This window comes from Pteropus alecto, unplaced genomic scaffold (assembly GCF_000325575.1).
Source record: "Pteropus alecto unplaced genomic scaffold, ASM32557v1 scaffold479, whole genome shotgun sequence".
Classification (NCBI taxonomy): domain Eukaryota; kingdom Metazoa; phylum Chordata; class Mammalia; order Chiroptera; family Pteropodidae; genus Pteropus; species Pteropus alecto.
The window spans coordinates 2,949,071-2,968,154 of NW_006492031.1; the positions used below are offsets into that span (position 1 = coordinate 2,949,071).

Here is a 19,084-nt window from a genome sequence, read left to right on the forward strand (position 1 = left end):
CTTTTTCAATATATAAAAAAATAAAAGAATGGAAAAGATTCTTTGTATTAATATTTGCATCATGTATAAAATCAACTTGGGAAGGAAGAATCTATCTAAGCTAAGTGATTTCCAATACTGAAATTACATGTAAATATAATGAAATTGCATTTGTGAAGTGAGGCCTTTTCTCTTACATTTAATGACCAGGTTTCCTGAACCATCCCCTTTTCCCTTCCGCATCTTTCCAGTGTTGTGAACCAATGTTCAAGTTACAAATATGCTGAAAATAATCAAGGATGGGTGAAATGTGCATGCTATTTCCAAAGGCTTTTTGAGAGGGAGTGAGGGTGGGAGGGGAATAGGCACTCTGCCGATTTTAGCAATATTCTGTAAATATTTCCCTACCATTCAGTTGTGGAGATGAAAGAGATGCTAGATATCATCTGCCTGAACTTCCAAACTACATATGAGGAACCAGATACTCTAAGGTTGTTACATAGCAAGCTAGTGGCAGAGCTAAGTCTCAAATCCAAGCTTCGTAAGTCCTAGTCAAAAAGGTCCTTGGTCTATAGTATGCTTTTCCCATCCACTGGAATTCAGCCAGGGACTCTAAAATTTTAGATTAGGGTTTGGGAAGAAAGACTTTACAGAATCTTCTCTACAACTTCATCTCCCATTGCTTTACCCACATTCGTTCTTATTCAGCCAGACTATCCTCTCCTAGGCCTCATGTCCCTAGTCTTAGCCTCCCCTGAGAAAATACTAGCCTTAAATCTTCAAGGCAGATGAGATCATTGGCAACCTATTATGTCTGCTTCAGCTCCAGGTTTAATCTACCCTACTGGGGATAGATGACAGTGAGCTTGCCCTTGGAGCTGGCATTACTCTCCCTCCTCATTCTTCCTAGACTATCTCATCAGGCATTTTGTTCAGTAAGAAGCTTGGCTCTGCTTCTCTGGTCACATGCAACATTCAGATAATGCTGGCAGTCAGAATTAGTCCTGGAGGCTTAATAAAGTGATACTAAGGCAAAGAGGCAATTCCTATCAGCATATCTGTCACTGCGTAGGCATAATGAGTTTCATGCCAACCATGGGAGCATAATCCCACATGCCTAGTTTCAATAAGCCAGGTGGGCACAATCACTTCTAATTATCCTGGTTATTGATTTTTAGCATGGAGGAAGGTAACTAAAATCATGTAAAAACAGTATATCAACTGAAAAGCACCTATTTTTCCCCCTGATGATCTAATCAGAGACATCAAGGCAGAGATACTGCACAACTACACAACTACCCATGCACACACAGACACATACGTATACCCCACTACATCCTCACCAACCCATTCAGATACCCCTACTAAGATTCTCAGATACACACTAGTGCACACATTTTAGACACTGAGACATACAACAACACACAGTAAAACATTCTCTCAATAACATATTCAGGTATTATTATGTAGCCTCATTAACTTCCTCTATATGCATGCAGGCACCCCACTCCAAGTCCATTTCTGACCACTCCACCTTAGCCTATTGTTGGCAAGTACAGAACTCTCTAATTTGGAGTGAGAAGGTCCCTCAGTCCCTCATAGCAGACAAACAAGAGTCTATTTATCTTCGAAGGCAAAAACCCAGCTCCCCAAACACCAAAGTATGTCAGCACCACATGTTCATAAAAAAAAAAAAAAGATGCAATTCTCAGGTGACGATTTAGCTAACACATAGCAGCAAATGACTGTTTTTTTCCCATTCCTGATTAAAATTAAACAGATGGATCAACAACTACAGTATTCTCACTCTTGAAATGCATGCATCCAGCTTTTTTTTAATATATAGAAACTGAAGACCAAGTAGGGTTTCTAATTCAATCCACACTGAAACATAACTGCAACCGAGATTTTTTAAATGACTGCATTCCCTTTTAGCAAAGGGAAAAAAAATACGTTGCCATTATCAGGAAATGAGAGGAGGGCTGGAAGAACCGCCATGGGCGGTTCGGGGATAAAGCAACAGGGCACTGGGGAGACATTTTTCCAATCTCAAAAACCTAGCTCTCATGGAACCCATATGGATCTCCATGTCTGGCAGACATAGAGAAAAGCCAACCAGGGCTCTTTTTTGTCATCAACGACATCAATAAGTGTTATTATTACTGTTATCTGCATCTCGTATAGCAGGATGCTGGTACTTACCCCAGAAGATGAGCACGAGGGAAGCCAGGGGTAACAATCTGTTGAAGGCAGGCATTTTCTTCTGCGGGTGTCTTCCTGGGCTAAACCGAGAGATTCCCTCTGTCAAGAACTGCTCCCTCTTAGATACTTTCGAGGAAACCTTTTGGGACGAACTGCCCCAAGGGGGCGACTTTCTGACTGAAAGAAGGGCCAAGCGCCCGTGACTGGGGAGACTCTGCGGGATTTTTGAGCTGGGCTGGGGTTTCCGCTGGAAGCCGCCGGAGCAGACCGCCTCAATTCCAGGGAGCGGATCCGCAGCTCCTCACGCTCTCCGGAGAGGGCGTTGCTGGCATTTGGCTCAGCACCACGGACAGTACCTTCCCCGCCCACCCCGGAACTTTAAATTCCAGTAGCTCCGCTGCTTCTCTGGTTTGCACCCCAGTGAAAGCTCAGCTCGGAAGGGAGCGGCACAGCCGGCTCTAGGCGGCTGGGCTGTCGAAGGGGTCCATGTTGATCTACCTCTCACCTCCCTTAGGAATAACTACGCTCCGACCAGGATATACCAAGACCCGGGAGCTTCGGCTTCATCTGCCCTGGCTGGCTTCTCTAGCTGGGCGTGCCCCACACCTGAAGCCACCAGGGCCGTCTCAGCTACAAAAAATTCTTTCCGTCTGTGCCGTCCACAACTGCCCTCGGCGGCTTAAGTGATGGTGGCCCCTTTCCCTGAGCTCGCCCGCGATCGTGTCGGGGGCCTGACCCTGGGTGGCGACTGGCCAGCCAGTTGCCCTTCTCCCTGACCGTGTGCGCTCAATCAGCTTTGACATGCGCAGGCGGCTTTCCACCCACTACCACCACTACGGACCCACCCCTCGTGCACACACTCTCCACCCCCAAGAAGGCGTGCCCCTCCCAGGGCAGAACACAGCGCCAAACGGGGGGTGGGAGGGGCGAGGCTCGGAGTGGCGCAAACACCTCCAGCCCTGGCGATTTCTCAGCTAGCTCGCTGTCTCCAGGTCTCCCTTTCACATCTTCATGCCTCTCCCCAGCACCGGCAACCTCTGCCACTAATTCACACTCTCCAGGCAGCCCCACTTCTGCTCCTGCACAGAAATGTTAGCCTGCAGCTCAGGGAAGGGGAGGGCCAAATCCCTTTCAGGCAATGATGTCATCTTCAATGTACCCAGTACATGGTTCCGGGCTTCTCTCCCCCAACCCCACCCCATTGCCTCCTATTGTCCCAGTCTATCTTTTGTCTAGCCTTGAGTAATTGGTTCCGGGCACACGGAATGCAGCAAGATAATCCCTGCTTAGGAAAAGAAGGGGTGAGGCGCACCTGTTCCCATGTTCACCTCACCTAGGGAAGCGATCCAAATGTCAGCCCAACAGCGGTGTTGCGGATGCGGCAATTCCCTCTTGCTCGAATTACCTTTACTTTTTTTTTTTTTTTAGTTTAGCTTAAAGGCTTGTAGGTTGTGGTTTGGTTTCTTCCAACTATTAACCACTCCCTTGTCCTAGCAACTGTTCCATTGCCCCGCCCCATCTCTGGAAAGGAAACCTGAACCTTTAAATTCAGTTATAAACTCAAATTGACATAACAGATTAGGAATGCCTGGAACTGAAGTGAAAGATTAATACAAGAACCTCCTCTTCTCATTCCCTCCTGCTCCCTTTCCAAAAGGGGAAGCTTAACACTGACATGCCAAAGATGAATGGCAGAGTAACAGCTGACTGTAAGTGAACCACACACAGGAAATTCTCACTAACATATCACAGACCAATAGAATGTCTCCAAGATAGAATCTTCTTGGGCAGGGAGCCACCAGGCCATGAACTATATGTTGTTTTGAAGATCAGTGTGTTAGACTTGGATGGGAACTCAAAGCTGATGTAATTCAATCTTCTTTCCAATTCAAGAATCCCCCAAGAACATTTCTGATGAACAGGCTTGACTTTTTTTTCAGTGATGAGACTTACTACTTCATAAGTTAGTCTCTTCTATTGTTTAGGAAGTTCTTCTCTATATTCGGTTAAATTTTGTGCATTCCTTCTTCATTCCCAAACTCCATTAAGTGGTCCTCAATCTGTTATCTTTAAAAGAGTTATACCCACACCCCACCCCAGACATTTTGTTTGGGACTAAGCTTCATAAGTTTCTCTTGGTATAGTTCCTAGTAGTTTCCAAGGCTTAACTACCCTGACCACTATCTCAGATGGATTTTTAGTTTGTCAGCATGATTCTTAAAGTGACATCGAAAACAAGAACTGATTCTTCCCTGTGTGGGGTGACCAGCATAAATCCAAGGGAATTATGGCCACACTTGCTTTGGAGGGTATGTCTGTTCGAATACATTTACAGCTGTATCTCACTCATAATGAGTTTATGGTCAATTAAAATTCCTAAGTATTTTTCACTCAATCTGTTGCAGAGTTATTTTGTATTTATACAGGGGATTTTGGAAAAACTATTTTGAAATCAGCATTTATGGCTGTAATAATTTATTAGTTTCAACCAATTATTATATTATCTTAATACTTTTATTGGATACAAATTAACTAATATAACATATCTCTCTTTTTTAGCTTTGTTTCATCCGTAGGGATCCAAATAAATTTAAAAAATAGGTGGAAAAAAAAGGAAGAATTTTTAAGCATGATTTTAGAGCACATTTTAAAGCACATTCTAGCTTGACAATGAGCTTCTAATTTGACTTCTTTGGTATGGTTGTCCAAACACAAATAAATACTCAAACATATTTTCTATGTTTATAGCATAACACAATCTGAAAATTTCAAAATGTATATGTGAGCCACGTTAGACTTATAATGAGAAAAGAAGTAAAATCAATTGTTTGCATTTACATGGGAATAGATTTTTCAGCAATGTATTTCAAACCATTCCAAAGTGAAATGAATTACCTTTTGTTATGTTCAAGCAGTTGTGATCCAATTAGTGGAATGTTGAAGAAGAAAAAAAAAACACCTATAAGTTAGAAATTTGAAATCAATTACTGATGAAATTCTAATTATCTCTGAAATTCTATGATTTTATTGAAAGCTTACCCAAATACATAGAGCTGACTAAAATATTTTTAGTCTGATAATTTTATCAACCACCAGCACTACCAACACTACCACCACCAACACCAGCACCATCATCACCACCACAATCACCAAACACTACCACCACCACAACCTCCATTACCACTACCACAGCAAGAATGGCTTAGTTTTATATAATTTCTTCTCACATCTATTTGTGTAGATTCCTAATAATCATGTTCTTTTCTAAATATTTACCAACCCAATTGTAAATAGTCACTTTGAGGATTTTACATGAGGTTTTAAGAACAATGTACTTGCCTCTTTTCTATAGAAAATAGGAACATATGGTCTTTTCAGTCTTCTGACATTTTCCTTGAGTTTTGGCTCTTAGTCATTTTTGTAAGTACCTTAACTTATCTGAAGTAATTTGGCCTTTTGTGAGAGTTTTTTTTTTTTTTTTAACTCATTTTATAAGATTTATTATGCCTTCCTCTTTTCTACCTTTTTGGCCTCAATCTTTCCCTTTAAAATTTTTTTTTTTTTTAATTTTACCTTTTCCAGTTGATGGTCATCTTTTCCTTAACAGTTGATGGGTAAAACCATCTTTTAGTCTCCAAACAGTAGCCAGAGGCACTCTTTGTATTCTATAAAATCACACATCTTTTCTGCTTAGAGATCTTCAATGACATCTCATTGCAACTAAATAAAATCTAGACTCCTCATCATAGCCTAACAAGGCCTGCCCTGAGCCCTGGCTCTCTCTTCACACTCATGTTTACCATTCTCTGTCCACAATGTTCCACTTACACTTAATTAAAAAAAATTTACCTCAAACTTATCAAGCTTTTTCTCATCATAGAACCTTGTACTAGATATCCCCTCTGCCGAGAATGTTCTTCATACTACGGCTGGTTTCTTGTATTCTGGTCTTGCCTCAAATGACTTCTCTTTAGAATGACACTAGTCACTCTTTTTAAACTGGTTTTCTGCTCATTCCCTCACCTAAAGCTATTCTCTATCTTATTACCCTGTTTCTTGTTCTTCATATCTTCTCCCATCACTTCATATCTTACTCTCATCACTCTCATCAGATAAAAACTTCATGAAGTGGCCTCTTTGTTCTGTTCACTGTTGTCCTCCTATACCTGGATTGGTACCAGGAAGATATTAGATCCTCTATGAATCTTGAATAAATGAATAAATGAATGAATGAACAAGTGAGAATAGTGTGGAAAGAATAAATAGTGAAGGACATAATGAATAGAGAGAACAGAAAAAAGAATAGTCAAAGAAATGGTAGAATATCCCATAAGGTGCACTGCCACAGTTGACAAGGAAAGAGAGAACCTCTAGACTTGAGGGACACTCCTGCTTAGAGTGGACTCCAGCTAATTATGCTCAGAGGTTGAGAAAGAGAATAGAGAATTTGGGGCCTGAAGTATTCAGAGGTTTTGATAGAGGTAATGACCCTGATAAAAGAAAAAAGAACAGCATCTGAGATATGCAGGAAGAGGTTAGTTTTCCTGAGGAAAAAAAAAATCTCTGACATCTTTTGATACATATATTGACCTTGGTAAAGCAAGAAGCAAAATTATCCACTGAGAGTAGGGGGTGGAGAAGGTCAGGGGAACTGGGGACAAGGAAGATGATCTTGAATCTCTGTGGACCCCTTCTTGATGCATAGAAGAATGCCAAGAGAAGCATTTCAAGATCAACACATAACCTGAACTGAGTCAAGATGTAGAAATCAGAGCCAACCAAAAGCAAGTCAAGTGCCCTGCTTTTGCTATTCTAAGTGGATTTTGAAAAATAGTGCACACCCCATGGGACAAAAAGAGGGAAGAAACATGTTTATTTTAAACTGTGGCCAAAAACACATATGGGGCTGAGAAATATCAGGCTTCCACAAACTGTTCTCTCATCCTGTCTGCCAGTTGTGTGGCTACTGTCACTGGCTAAGGGAAGTTTGGGATTAGAACAGGAAACAATGACATGATGACCAGACTATGCATTCCTTTCCTGGATCTGCACATGGCAGAGAAATCGTAGGTCAGATGGAGCCAAAAATGTTTGTTGAAGTGAACTGAATATCATCTGAATGATTAGAGAAACCAGAACTTTCCTACCACCCAAGAGTGTCTCCTCCATTTACTCATAACACTCTGTGTATAAAAGAAGTTAGTGTCACACTGCTCTTGACCAATCTTTGGGAAGCCCATGGTTATACTTCAATGAGAAAGCTGTTGATAGGTGGCTATAATAATCTAAATATTTGAATGGGAATAAGGAAAATATAATTGATGATAAGGTACTTCAAATTCCTCAGAGAAAAATTGTAATATATTTCGAGTACTGCTGTTAGCCTGGCATAATTTTTTTAATGCATTTCTGGCATGCATGTGGCTGGAGCTCTTAGTCTAGACAGAGGGAAAAAGTCTCTTAGAGAATTAAGTGTCATTATTACCTTTGGTGCTGATCTAAATACTATTATCGTTCTGACTTTTGGGGCAGGAGGAAGAGTTGAACCCTGCCTGACTCAATTCTTATTAGAAACATTGTTGAAGAAGGAGAAAAAGAAACCACAAAATGGAGATGGGGAACAGGAGGCCTGTGTCCCAGGCCTAGTGCTACTCTGAGGTAGTACTGACATTTTCATTTAACCTCTCTGAACAAATTCTCTCGCTCTAATTGTCTGTTTCCTAGAGTTACTGGGAGCACAAACAAGATAACGTGTGTAGATGTGTTTTAGCTTTTGTGAAGTCCTATAAAACCAAGAGATAATAGGCTCCTATTTAGATTATTTCCTTATTCCTTACAGAGATATGCTCAGCATAATGAGAAATAATCATCTTTTCATAATTTATCATCACCTTCATTATCATTTTCATCATCAACATCATGATCATAATAATACTTGAGGGTGTGCTTTGGCTTGAGAACAATGCTATGTACTTTACATGGATTAACTCGTTTAATCCTGCCAACTATTTTAAGGACTAGGAACTATTATTATTCTTGTTTTTTAATTTTTTTAATTTTTAAGGAAATAAATAAAAGAGAAGATAAATGACTTGCTCACTCAACTTATATATGGCAGAACTATGTCTTAGACTCAAGGCTCTTGGCCTACAACACCTTAAGAATGGTTCTTTCTACAGATCTGTATTCTCTAAAGACTTATGCATGTGCAAACCAGTCAGAAAGTTAATGACTCATTATGCAATGTGAAGTTCTAAGATGCGTGCTGTGTGTATATGCGTATTTTCATGTGAAAAAATAGAGATACTTCTTTTGCTCACAAAACTTCTAATGATAAGAAAGTATGGGGCCTAAGAAAATAAACACAAGAAAATTCAATGTATTTTCTTTTCTTTCCTTCTTTCTTTTTCTTTTCTTTTTTCTTTTTGGCGGGGGTGCTTATAATCGCTTAGAGAGCTCACGTGGTTTAACATGAATGAAAACCTTGATGTTAAATTGTTTTTTGTTTTGTTTTTGGTAAAAGGAACAACTGCTTGGCCTCATCTAATGGTTTTATTTTTAAGATATACAACATATTTTATTGAATTTTCACAATATATCTGTGAGATATGAGAAATTAATAATCTATTTTAAATATGACAAAATTTGCTAACTGGAGAGATTAAGTGACTAGTAGACTGTTATACCTCATTTATTCATTCGTTCATTTAGAGAACTATTACTGAGTGCTTATTCTCTCCTAGACAACTTACTTGTCTCTGACTTTTAACTGTGAAATTTTATAGCAAGGACTATTGAATATAGATGAACCTGAAGGTGAAGTCAGATTATTCTTTGGGGCTGATGGGTAGGGGGATAGCTGGGAAAGTTTTAAAAGGGGTAATATTTGAGTGTAACCTCAACAAGATGAATAGAATCTCCCAAAGAAAAAAGAATGGTAGATTGGAGGTTAATGGGTATTCTGGGAGGCCCACCTTGTAGATGCAGGTGTCGCCCTCCAGTTTCTTAATTTGGAGCACTTTTTACTAAATGACACTGTCATTTTCAAGTAAGGTTGTGATTTTGTGTGACTGAATGGAGTGTTGGAAAAGATGATATCTCTGGGATCAGACAGGTTTATTTTGGATAGTCTGCTAGTTACCTCTGAAACTCTGGGCAAGTTATTTGATTCCTCTGAGACTTAGTTTCCTCAGCCATAAAATGAGAATATTAATACTACCTACTTTGTAGCTATTTATGAGAATTAAATGAATTCAACATGTAAGTCACCTGGCACAATGCCTGGTCCTTAGCATAAACTTAATGTTATTTTTCTTCCACCTTTTTCATAAATAAGGAATAGATACTATTACTATCTTCCTTTTTTAGGAAACTATATTCAAGAGAAATTCAATGACTTGGCCACTCAACTAGTATGTGACAGGACCATCAATTCTTTGTTTTTCTTTCTTTGATGTCCCTCACTCACCACCTCTACAGACCCAGATTTTCCTAGCATCCATGTGCAGGAAGAGCCCAACGCACCAACTCTGGGACTTGAAGGAGGAAAAGGAAGGACCTCTATATCCAGACCATATGAAAAAATAACATACCTTTTAAAAGTTATTGAATTTCTGTAAGTACTTGTGAGAGAATGTGACTATGTCTAGTGTTTGGAAATTTGTGTTTCAGAATAATTAGTAAAGTCACACTGAGAAGATTTCACTGAGCTGAGTAGCAACAAAGTTCCTTTACTCTGCCTTCAGCCTTACTTTTTCCTGCTTCCACTCTGTGGTGGAGATGGCTCCCATAGCTCCCACAGCACATGCTTCCACCAAAGCTTGGGTCAAATAATTTTGTAACTGGAAGCTTTGTGGTCTCTCTGCATCACTAGTCTGAGGTCTTTCCTCTTGAGCAAAAATCCTCATTCTTAATTCCAACATGGAAATTTGAGAACACACTTTCCCTTGCCATAAAGGTAAAGATGCCTCCCCACTCCACCCCCCGATTTCTCTATGTTCTCCACCCTTTAAGGAGTAACAATAGGAACTCTATCACTTTCTGGATGAATGAAAAACCTGCACTGGGGAATGAGGATGAGAAACATAAATACAGGCTTTCTTTGGAGAAGGTTTTGAATTTCCCAGGGAAAGTAGGAAAATGTTTATCTGTCTTTGAATCTGCAGAAATTAGCAAAGTACTTGGAAAATACTATTAAGAAACACAATCTATAATGAGAATAAGACATCAGTGATGAGAAGGTATCACATTCACAAATGGTTATGATATAAAGCACATTAAAAGTAAGATACAGAGGATCAGATGAAAGGTAGGTTACATCTCAAATAGTGAAAGGTAGGTTACATCTCAAATAGTAAAAGGTACATGAAGAAAGTACAGTTAAAACCTTTCTGAAGCAAAGATTGGATTTCAACAAAAAGTGATCAAAAAGAGTAACATTCTTGAAAGGTAACAATATGAACAAAAGCATAGAAGCAGGAAAGTTTCAGACCTGAGATGGGGAACTTAAATGATTGTCTGATAATCTGAACACTGGACATATTTAGAGAAATAATGGTGGATAATGCTGGAAAAGTAAGTTAAGTAAATAGTCTTTAATGCTTAATAATGATTTTGGACCTAGTTTGATAAACTGTTGGGAGTCACTGGAGATTTTAAAGCATGTGAGTAAGTAATATAAAATGAGTTTAGGAAATTTGATCTGGCAGAATAAGAGACATGGAATGGGAAAAATAAGAGAAATGATTGCAGTAGCTATAGTAAGAGGGAAGGAGGGGCTGATGTTCAGTGGTGTGAGTGGAAGATGTCTGATTCTGGAGAAAATGTGAAGGTATAATACATTGGACTTGGCAAGTGAACAGATGTGGGGCAAGGGAGGAAATATCACTCTAGTCATGGTAGATGGGGAAACTTTTATGCCATTAGAAGATATAGAGAAAATATCTCTATAGAGGAGTGGTGAAAAATTATGGACTTGGATCTTATTTGGTATATTTTGTGTTTCAGATACTGATAGGTCATCTGGAAATTTAAATTTAGCCCTCAAAAAAGATAATAGATTGACAATCAAGATTTGTCAATCTCATAGGATGGTAATTGAAGTAATGGAAATAAACGACATTTGAAAAAGAGACTATAAAGAGATGGGAGATCTAAGGATACCTAAATTTAGGAGGGCAGAGAAAACACTGGTGCCTGTAGCGGTGATGGAAAAAGAGCAACCAGTGTGACAGGAAGAGATTAAAATAGTGCTGTCTCTGGGAGTAAGAGGGTAAATGTCCCATATCCACAACACATCCTGAAGAGTTCAAGGTGTTGAGGCATCCTAGAGTGGCAGGAAATATGTTTGTGAAATGGTTAATTAATACCAAGTCTAGCAGATATAATAGAAAAGAAAAATAAAGTATCAGAGAGTAACTAACTGGTGGTGACAATAAAAATAAAAAGCAATTTTAGGGGTTGCAAGCAGTTGAGAGAGAAGGGGCAGGAGATAATTGTCAGAGAGGATATTTTGCAATTGGCATCTTCAGTACAGAGCCATACTGAGGATTAAGCAAATCTGTACTGTGGAGGTCCTACTAAGTGACTTAATACATTGCAAATGGAGAGCATTTTAGAGTTAAGGAGATCAGGAACAGGTAATTTTTCAATTTACATGCTATGTGCTAATCTGGATTATTTTTTTTAACAAGCAAATATTACTGCCAGACTTAAAAAAAAAAACAAAAAACAATAAAATCAAACAAGTAAACTTATAGCATTCAAAGGAACAAAACACAGAGGGAAATTTCAGGTTCAGATCCAGGTCAGTAAATCAACAGTTCTTTACTGAACTCACTGAATGTTCTGCTGGACTGAATTGAAAATTGGTGAATGTTTGCAGGTCTCTGGAACTAAAGAAAGAAAAAGAACATGTGAGGCCAGAATATGAAGAGCGTTTTTAACATTTGAGATTTCCCATGAATTATTGAGATTTCCCAATGCGATGGTGGGAATAAGAAGAGAGAACAACTAGTTCTTCAGATGAAGAAATCATTGAGCAAAACGAACAAAGTATAGGTAAGCTGGCAGAAAACTTTGAGGAGAATGCTGCAGAGTGACATAGTGACTTTTATAAATTCCATAAAGAAAGAGCTAGTTGAGTTACATGGACAAAACTATGTTCTGAATATGACAGTGGGGAGCAGGGATTATGAATGCTTCTCTTCCAGGGAAGCAGAAGTAAATTGAGCTTGCCACCTTCTTTGAAAGGATAATAAGAGATTTAGTATTATTGAAAGCTGGGGCAAGGGGTAAGAAAAGACTCAGTTAATAAAAGTGAAAGAAAAGTCAAAATTGGGAGAAAGTTTGTTCATAAGAGAAAGCTAAATTCTAATAACATCCTAGTCCCTCTGCAACTAGCATTTATAAAGTATAATGGAACCCAAATCAACAAGCAACTGTGCATTGCACACAGTCCTCAAGGGCCTTGAAGGCCTTGAGAGTAGAGTCAAATCTCAGAAGAAAGATGCCTCTCGTTTTTATGCAGGAGAGTAGAGACATACCCCTGGCCCTGTTTTTGTGTGTAGCGGAAGTGGAAACTATGAGTAAAGAAACTGCTTCTTTTTAAAATCTCACCACTAATGGCCCACTGCTTTGGTTTTCATATTAAAGATCAGAGTAAAAAGAGAAAAGAGGATTCCAGCACTTTTCTGAGACTGACCAAGCAGTGGATGACATTTTGAGTTTTTAAGTAAATTAACAAAAAGACCTTAGATTCCTTTAAATTCTACTTTGAATACTCAGGAAGTGGCTAAAAATAAAAACCAAAACCCAAGCCATAAAGAAAGAGAGAAAAAACTAAAGAGACTAATTCATACTCAGGTTAAAAATTATGTTATAGTGCCAGATATATTGCAAATGCCATGTAAGTGTTTGCTATTAATATTATATTTGTAACTGATGTTTATTGAGTTTGTAATTGTGGAGCATTATGTATGTTATCTCATTTAATCCTATGCCCATTTTACTTCTGAGCACGCTGAAGTACAGAATGGCAAGGAAAAGTCTGCAGTCACATGGCTAATAAATGGAGAATCTGGAATTCAAACTCAAGTTTGTTTGACTCCAGTAGCAGCGTGCTTACCACACTGCCCTACACCACCTTTCTTTGTATCAACAAGCTTTAACTCTCAGAGGAAGTAAAAACATGAGATTAAATATCAGTAAGAGAAATTTGGGTTTGAGCTAAGGAAAAACTTCCTGAATGCTTAAAAGACAATGGAAATCGAGGATAGATATATCTTCTTGGATTGGTTTAGGTATTTCCCTTTTCCTTTCTCTTTTTTTTTAATCCTTACCCCCTCCCTCCCTCCCTTCCTTCTTTCCTTCCTCTCTTTTTTACCTTTGCTAGCAAGAAGAAGGCAGAACAAATGCTAGAACTCTAATCCTGTTGATTTAATCTAGTTATTTCGTTTCATGACATAGAATTGAGAAGGCTGTAACTTTTACTTCTCAACTTGCAGCTGATTTGATACCCCTCAGTGGAATGAGCGGCGGCATATTCACAGCTTTCTTAGAAGTTTCTGTCCCAGCATCACAAAATTCTAGTGATCTAGTGAGGTAAAATGAGCATTCTCAACAGCTGCTGAGTTAGAGAGTTTATTTAGATTACTTTAAAAAGTCACCTCCTGTTTTTAATTAATTAATTAATTAATTAATTAATTATTAAAATTATTGGGGTGACATTGGTTAATAAAATCATATAGGTTTCAAGTGTACAATTCAATAATATGTCACATGTTTATTGCCTTGTGTGTTTGCCACTCAAAGTTAATTTTTTTCCATCACCGTATATTTAAATCTGTTACCCCATATCTACCTCCCTCCACCCTCCCTTCCCCTCTGATAACCATTAATCTGCTGTTCATGTCCAAGAGTCTTTGTTTGTTTATCTTGTTTGTTGCTTTCAGTTTTATATCCCACATATGAGTAAAATCATGCAATTCTCAACTTTTTCTGTTTGATTTATTTTGCTTAGCATGATAATCTCAAGATTCATCCACATTGCCACAAATGGCAATATTTCATCTTTTCTTATGGCTGAGTAATATTCCATTATATACAAGTACTGTATGTTCTTTATCTATTAATGTATTGAAGGATACTCCAGTCGTTTTCATGTCTTGGCCACCGTGAATAATGCTGCTCTCAATTTGAATGAGTGCCTGTTCCCAACTAGAAAAGCCTGAAACTGGAAGATTCCACTTGAGGTGTGGAGCTGGAGCTGCCTTTGCAGTTTAATTTTGTAATGGAAGACAATAGTAGCAAATCCTCCAGTGTTACTGTTCCTTAGGAGATGACCTGACAGATCTTTGTCTGGCTCCAGGCTTGCACCCTCCATTCTGCTCCTAGCAGTAGTGCCATTTTGACCTCCATCTGGCCATTACTACCCTCATCAGCCAATAGAGAGAAACGGAGGTACAAAAGTGGACAAACACACACAGGTAGAAAATAGTGACTCTGAATTTTTATTATCAAAGAAACTAGAGCAAGAAGAAGAGGAGAATAAAAGAGTTTTAGGTCAGATACAATATAAAATCATTTAACTCTATGGTTATTAAAGAAAAATCTAGCTAAGCATGTCTTAGATAATATCCTAGAGAAGGTATAAAGAGCTTTATTTTCCTGCTTTTTTTTTTTTTACATGTTATACATTTTCCAGAATTCCTACAGGAGACCATATCTCTTTGAAACCAGAAAAAAAATGCAGTGAGCAAAGGTAAATCTAAAAGTGCAGACCAACGCAGTCCCCTCTGGTCAGCCCTTTTGCAACTATGCTTTATGCAGATACTATGAAACTGCCTCTGAATTCTCCAGGGAGTGGGAGGGATAGAGCAGCACTGAAGAGCAAGGCAGCTCAGAGGGCCAGAGGAGGGTGTTGGGACCACACTGTGGCATCCCATATATTTCTGTTTACTCTATAAATAGATCCCTCAGTTCCTGGAAGAAAGTCTGTTTTCTGAGAACTCTGCATTTGAAATGAGAATTTTTTTTTTTCCTGAAGCGTAGGCTTGAAGAAGCAAGTGCAAGAAGATGAGAGGGTCCTCCTGACTGTGTGTTTGGCTTAAACTTTAGAGTAAAATCTTATGCACATTCCAAATCACCTATCAGAATAACCTTAAGGAAAGTCAAAATATTGCTAATGATAATAACACTTACTGAATACTAATTATGTACTGGAATGAGAATATTATTTTTTTCAAACATTTACACTAACCTTGTGAGGTAAATGTCATTATTATTATGTCAGTTTTACAGATAAAGAAACTGAGGATTAAGGAAGTTAAATAATTTGCTCAAGTTCCTGTAGTTGATAAGGGGTAAAGCCCAGGCTCTCTCTAATCTGGGTAGAACTCCAAAGTCAGTGCTTTCAACCACTACACCTCTAATCTCCTCTCAGGGTTAAAGGGGACTTGATTCTCTCATCTATGGTTGAATACTCTCTGACATGTTTTCCAAGAATAGTCCAGATTTTATTTAGTATCCCTGGATACTAAATAGCCCATGTGCCATTTGACTCTTTGAAAGACTTAATGAAAAGTGATGCTAAACATCTTTATAAGTAAAAGTTTTAATTTGATCTTTTGTGATCCAGTTAACTTGGATCCATCAATGCTTTTACACCTGGACAGTCAATCAAACATATTTATTTAGCACCTTGTATGTAAACTGAATTGTGTCATTGCTGTGACTAGTGCTAAAGAAATGTAGAGTATATTCTTTGTTCTTAAGAATCTTACAATGTATCTGGACAAACAAAACTAATAACTTGAACCATATCATATTAAACTACTATTAGACTCCTTCAATGGTTCCCCATAATGATTAGAATAATGCATCCAATATGGCTTCCTTCATTTCCCACTTCATCTCCTCAGCATTCACCTCTTCACATGGAAGACTGTTCTCTTTAAACATATATAACTTTCTACCTCTGGGCCCGTTTTTTCGGTCTTTAGTGTGCTAGGCCTGGATATGGCAAGCCAGAAGTGCCAGAGACTTAATGTTGTAAAGAGGACAGGAATCTATCTGGCCGATAAAAAGCTCAGCTTCCTGGCCTCTTGGGTGCCTATGTGATACATAGTATGTCCTGGAGTTTCCAAGGGGAGTTGAGATACAAATGCCCCCAGTGGTCACCTGTTCAATCATACAGTCTTTATGGCCTTCATTTTCTTCCCTCTCTCACTTTCCCACTCCCTTACCTCCTAAATAAACTGTAAGTGCTCAAAATCTTGTCTCAGGATTTGCTTCTGGGAGAGTCCAACTGAAGTCAGAGTTGTTCATGGTTTGGTCCTAGCCTGCTTCTCTAACCTCGCTTGAGGCCAAGTGTCTTTCACTTACTATGCTCTAGCCATCCTGGCTTTTCAAGTGTTTTCCTTTCCAATCCAGAGTGTTCACACCTGTTGTTCTCATTCTGTGGGTTTTTTATAAATCTTTACGTGATTGGCTTTTTTCTACTCCTTCATGTCTCTGTTTAAATGTCACTGAAAAATGAACATATTCACCATACAAGCTAAACTCAATCTTCCCATACTACAACCTAATCTTTACATTCACAGCATTTGTCACCATTTGTTACTGTACATCTATCTGTGTGTTTGCTGGCATGAGGTCTTCTTCTTACTTGCCTGTAAGGTCCTTGAAGATAAGCACATATCTGCTTTCTTCAGTGTATTTTATCTGGAGTTTAGTATAGTGTCCGCAAATAGTTTGTATTTATTACATATTTGCTAAATGAATAAAAAAGAAGAGATATAAAACAATTTGAGAACAATAAGGAGGGCTCTTAATGGTATTGGGTAAAGTGAGATTGGAAAAATGAGAGAAAGATTAGGGAAGGCTTTGTGTGGAACTGCACTAAGCCTCGAGGGATAAATAGGATTTATAGGTGAAAAATGGCATTTGTTGAGCACCTGCTATGTGCCTGGCATTGTGCTAAGTATTTTAACAATGTGCATTATATAACGTAATTTTCACAACTTTACAAAAATAATTCCAATTTTTAAAATAGAAGAACTGAAACTCAGTGAGATTAAGTAGCTTGCCCATAGCCACAAATCTAGTAACTGATGGGGCATTTTTTAAAAATCGAAGATTGTCCTTTTCAGGACAATCTCAAAATTTGTGTTTTGATCATACAAACCACTAGATGATGAAGAATGGGTGAAGTAGAGTACTGCATCATCTCTCCTGGGGAAAAGAAAGTATCTGACCCACAAACCACAGCCAGTTGCATAATTTTTGTTACATCATGCATGAAGAACTGAAAGACCTCTGGGGACAGTAAGTTGTTTAAAAGCCCAAAGACCAAGTTTCCACATCCATAAACATAGTGATACAACATCTTGCTCACTTCATTGGATTGTTTTGAGACTCAAAATGTAAAACATTTAAACGTGCCTTGTAAATTTCAAAATTCCTTATAGACTTAGATTGTTATAACTGTGTTGTCTTTCCAGATATCACTTAAAATCATTCTGCATTCACATATTATTAGGAAATAGCAATGAAAGGGTTTTATGGCATAAGTAAAATTATGGAATGAGGAGTGAAAGACAATGGCAAATGATTTAGTTCATCTACCTATTTCTATAGTTCCATGAAGATTTACTGAAGTCAACCCAGAAAGGAAGCTCCAGGACAGCACTTTAATAAATTATGTGAAGAAAAATTTTTTAATACTAAATGTTCTTTACAATAAAAGGAGAATTTTATAACCAAAAGAGTTAGAATGACAAGAATTTTATAACCAACAGAGTTAGAATGACAAGGTTTAGTGAATATATCCCCTGAGAGTAGATTCTTTGGAAGATTAGTTAAATTGTAACTTACCATTTACCATGCTTTTTGATTAATAAATTTTAAAATATGTAGTCAGGCAATACCTAACTTAATAGTCTGTCAAAGTAAAAAAGGAGCAATGTGATAATTCTCTTTTTCTCAATTCCCAGCATTTAACAGCACCAGACTGACAGATAAAAGTTGACCACAATGCAACTGCCATTACATGTTTGTTCTTTTCTTTCAGCAAGTTACATGGTTCTTCATGTGTTTTACATTCTTTTCCAGGTTTGCATTTAATGTCACTTCCTTTCACCTGCATACTCCTAGAAGAATGTGTTAGTTTGTACTGTCAACTTGGTCAAACTGAGAACTATATTTCTCAGAATTTCTACTCTGTATGTTTACAGTTTAGAGTTGACCAAAGGAAGAGTTTGCATGAGATTTGGAAAGTCAAAGTGAAGCAACAGCCATTACTCTTAGAAGTTCATAATAGTCAAATAGAAACAGTCAAATAGAAACAGGTGCCTTGTGGGTCCCAGATTATTCCTGCTCTTCTCTGCTCTGTATCCAGCTTGTCTTCCAGACGGCTGGCCCTGATGACCAACAGCAGCCCCAGGCTTGGCTGTGCACCCATGGCAACAGCTTCCCATTAACTTCTCTGTACATCTCCCATTTGTGGCCCCACTTTAGTGGCTTAACATAACTGCTTCTCAGAATTCCCTGAAAGCCCTGACTTGTCCACTGTGCAAAAACTTTAGAAGACTATTTACCTACTCTTTTTTTCTGATTCTCCAACTCCCGCTTCCAGACCTTCACTTCTTTAGCTCCTTGTACTTTTGTGTCTAATTCCTATAATAAAGTTTAAGGTCTAAAAGAAGTCCAATTCTTATAATAATAAATATCCTATGTGTATGTGTATATATATATGTGTATATATATATATATGTATATGTGTATATATATATATACACACACACACATACATATATATACACATACATATATGCGTATATGTGTATGTGTATATATGTATGTGTATATATATACACATATACATGTATATATATATAGACAGACA

At 38.2% G+C, this 19,084-nt stretch overlaps 1 protein-coding gene across 1 annotated transcript in view; it reads right to left on the reverse strand.

The window, feature by feature from the left end:
• Nucleotides 1-2,255, reverse strand: part of SCN3B (sodium voltage-gated channel beta subunit 3) — a 22,532-nt gene extending 20,277 nt beyond the window's left edge. Inside the window, exon 1 of the mRNA XM_006925260.1 lies at nt 2,182-2,255. Coding sequence (XP_006925322.1) covers nt 2,182-2,236 — 55 coding nt within the window. The 5' untranslated portion in view covers nt 2,237-2,255. The remainder of the gene's footprint in view (nt 1-2,181) is intronic.
• Nucleotides 2,256-19,084: the final 16,829 nt, after the last annotated feature.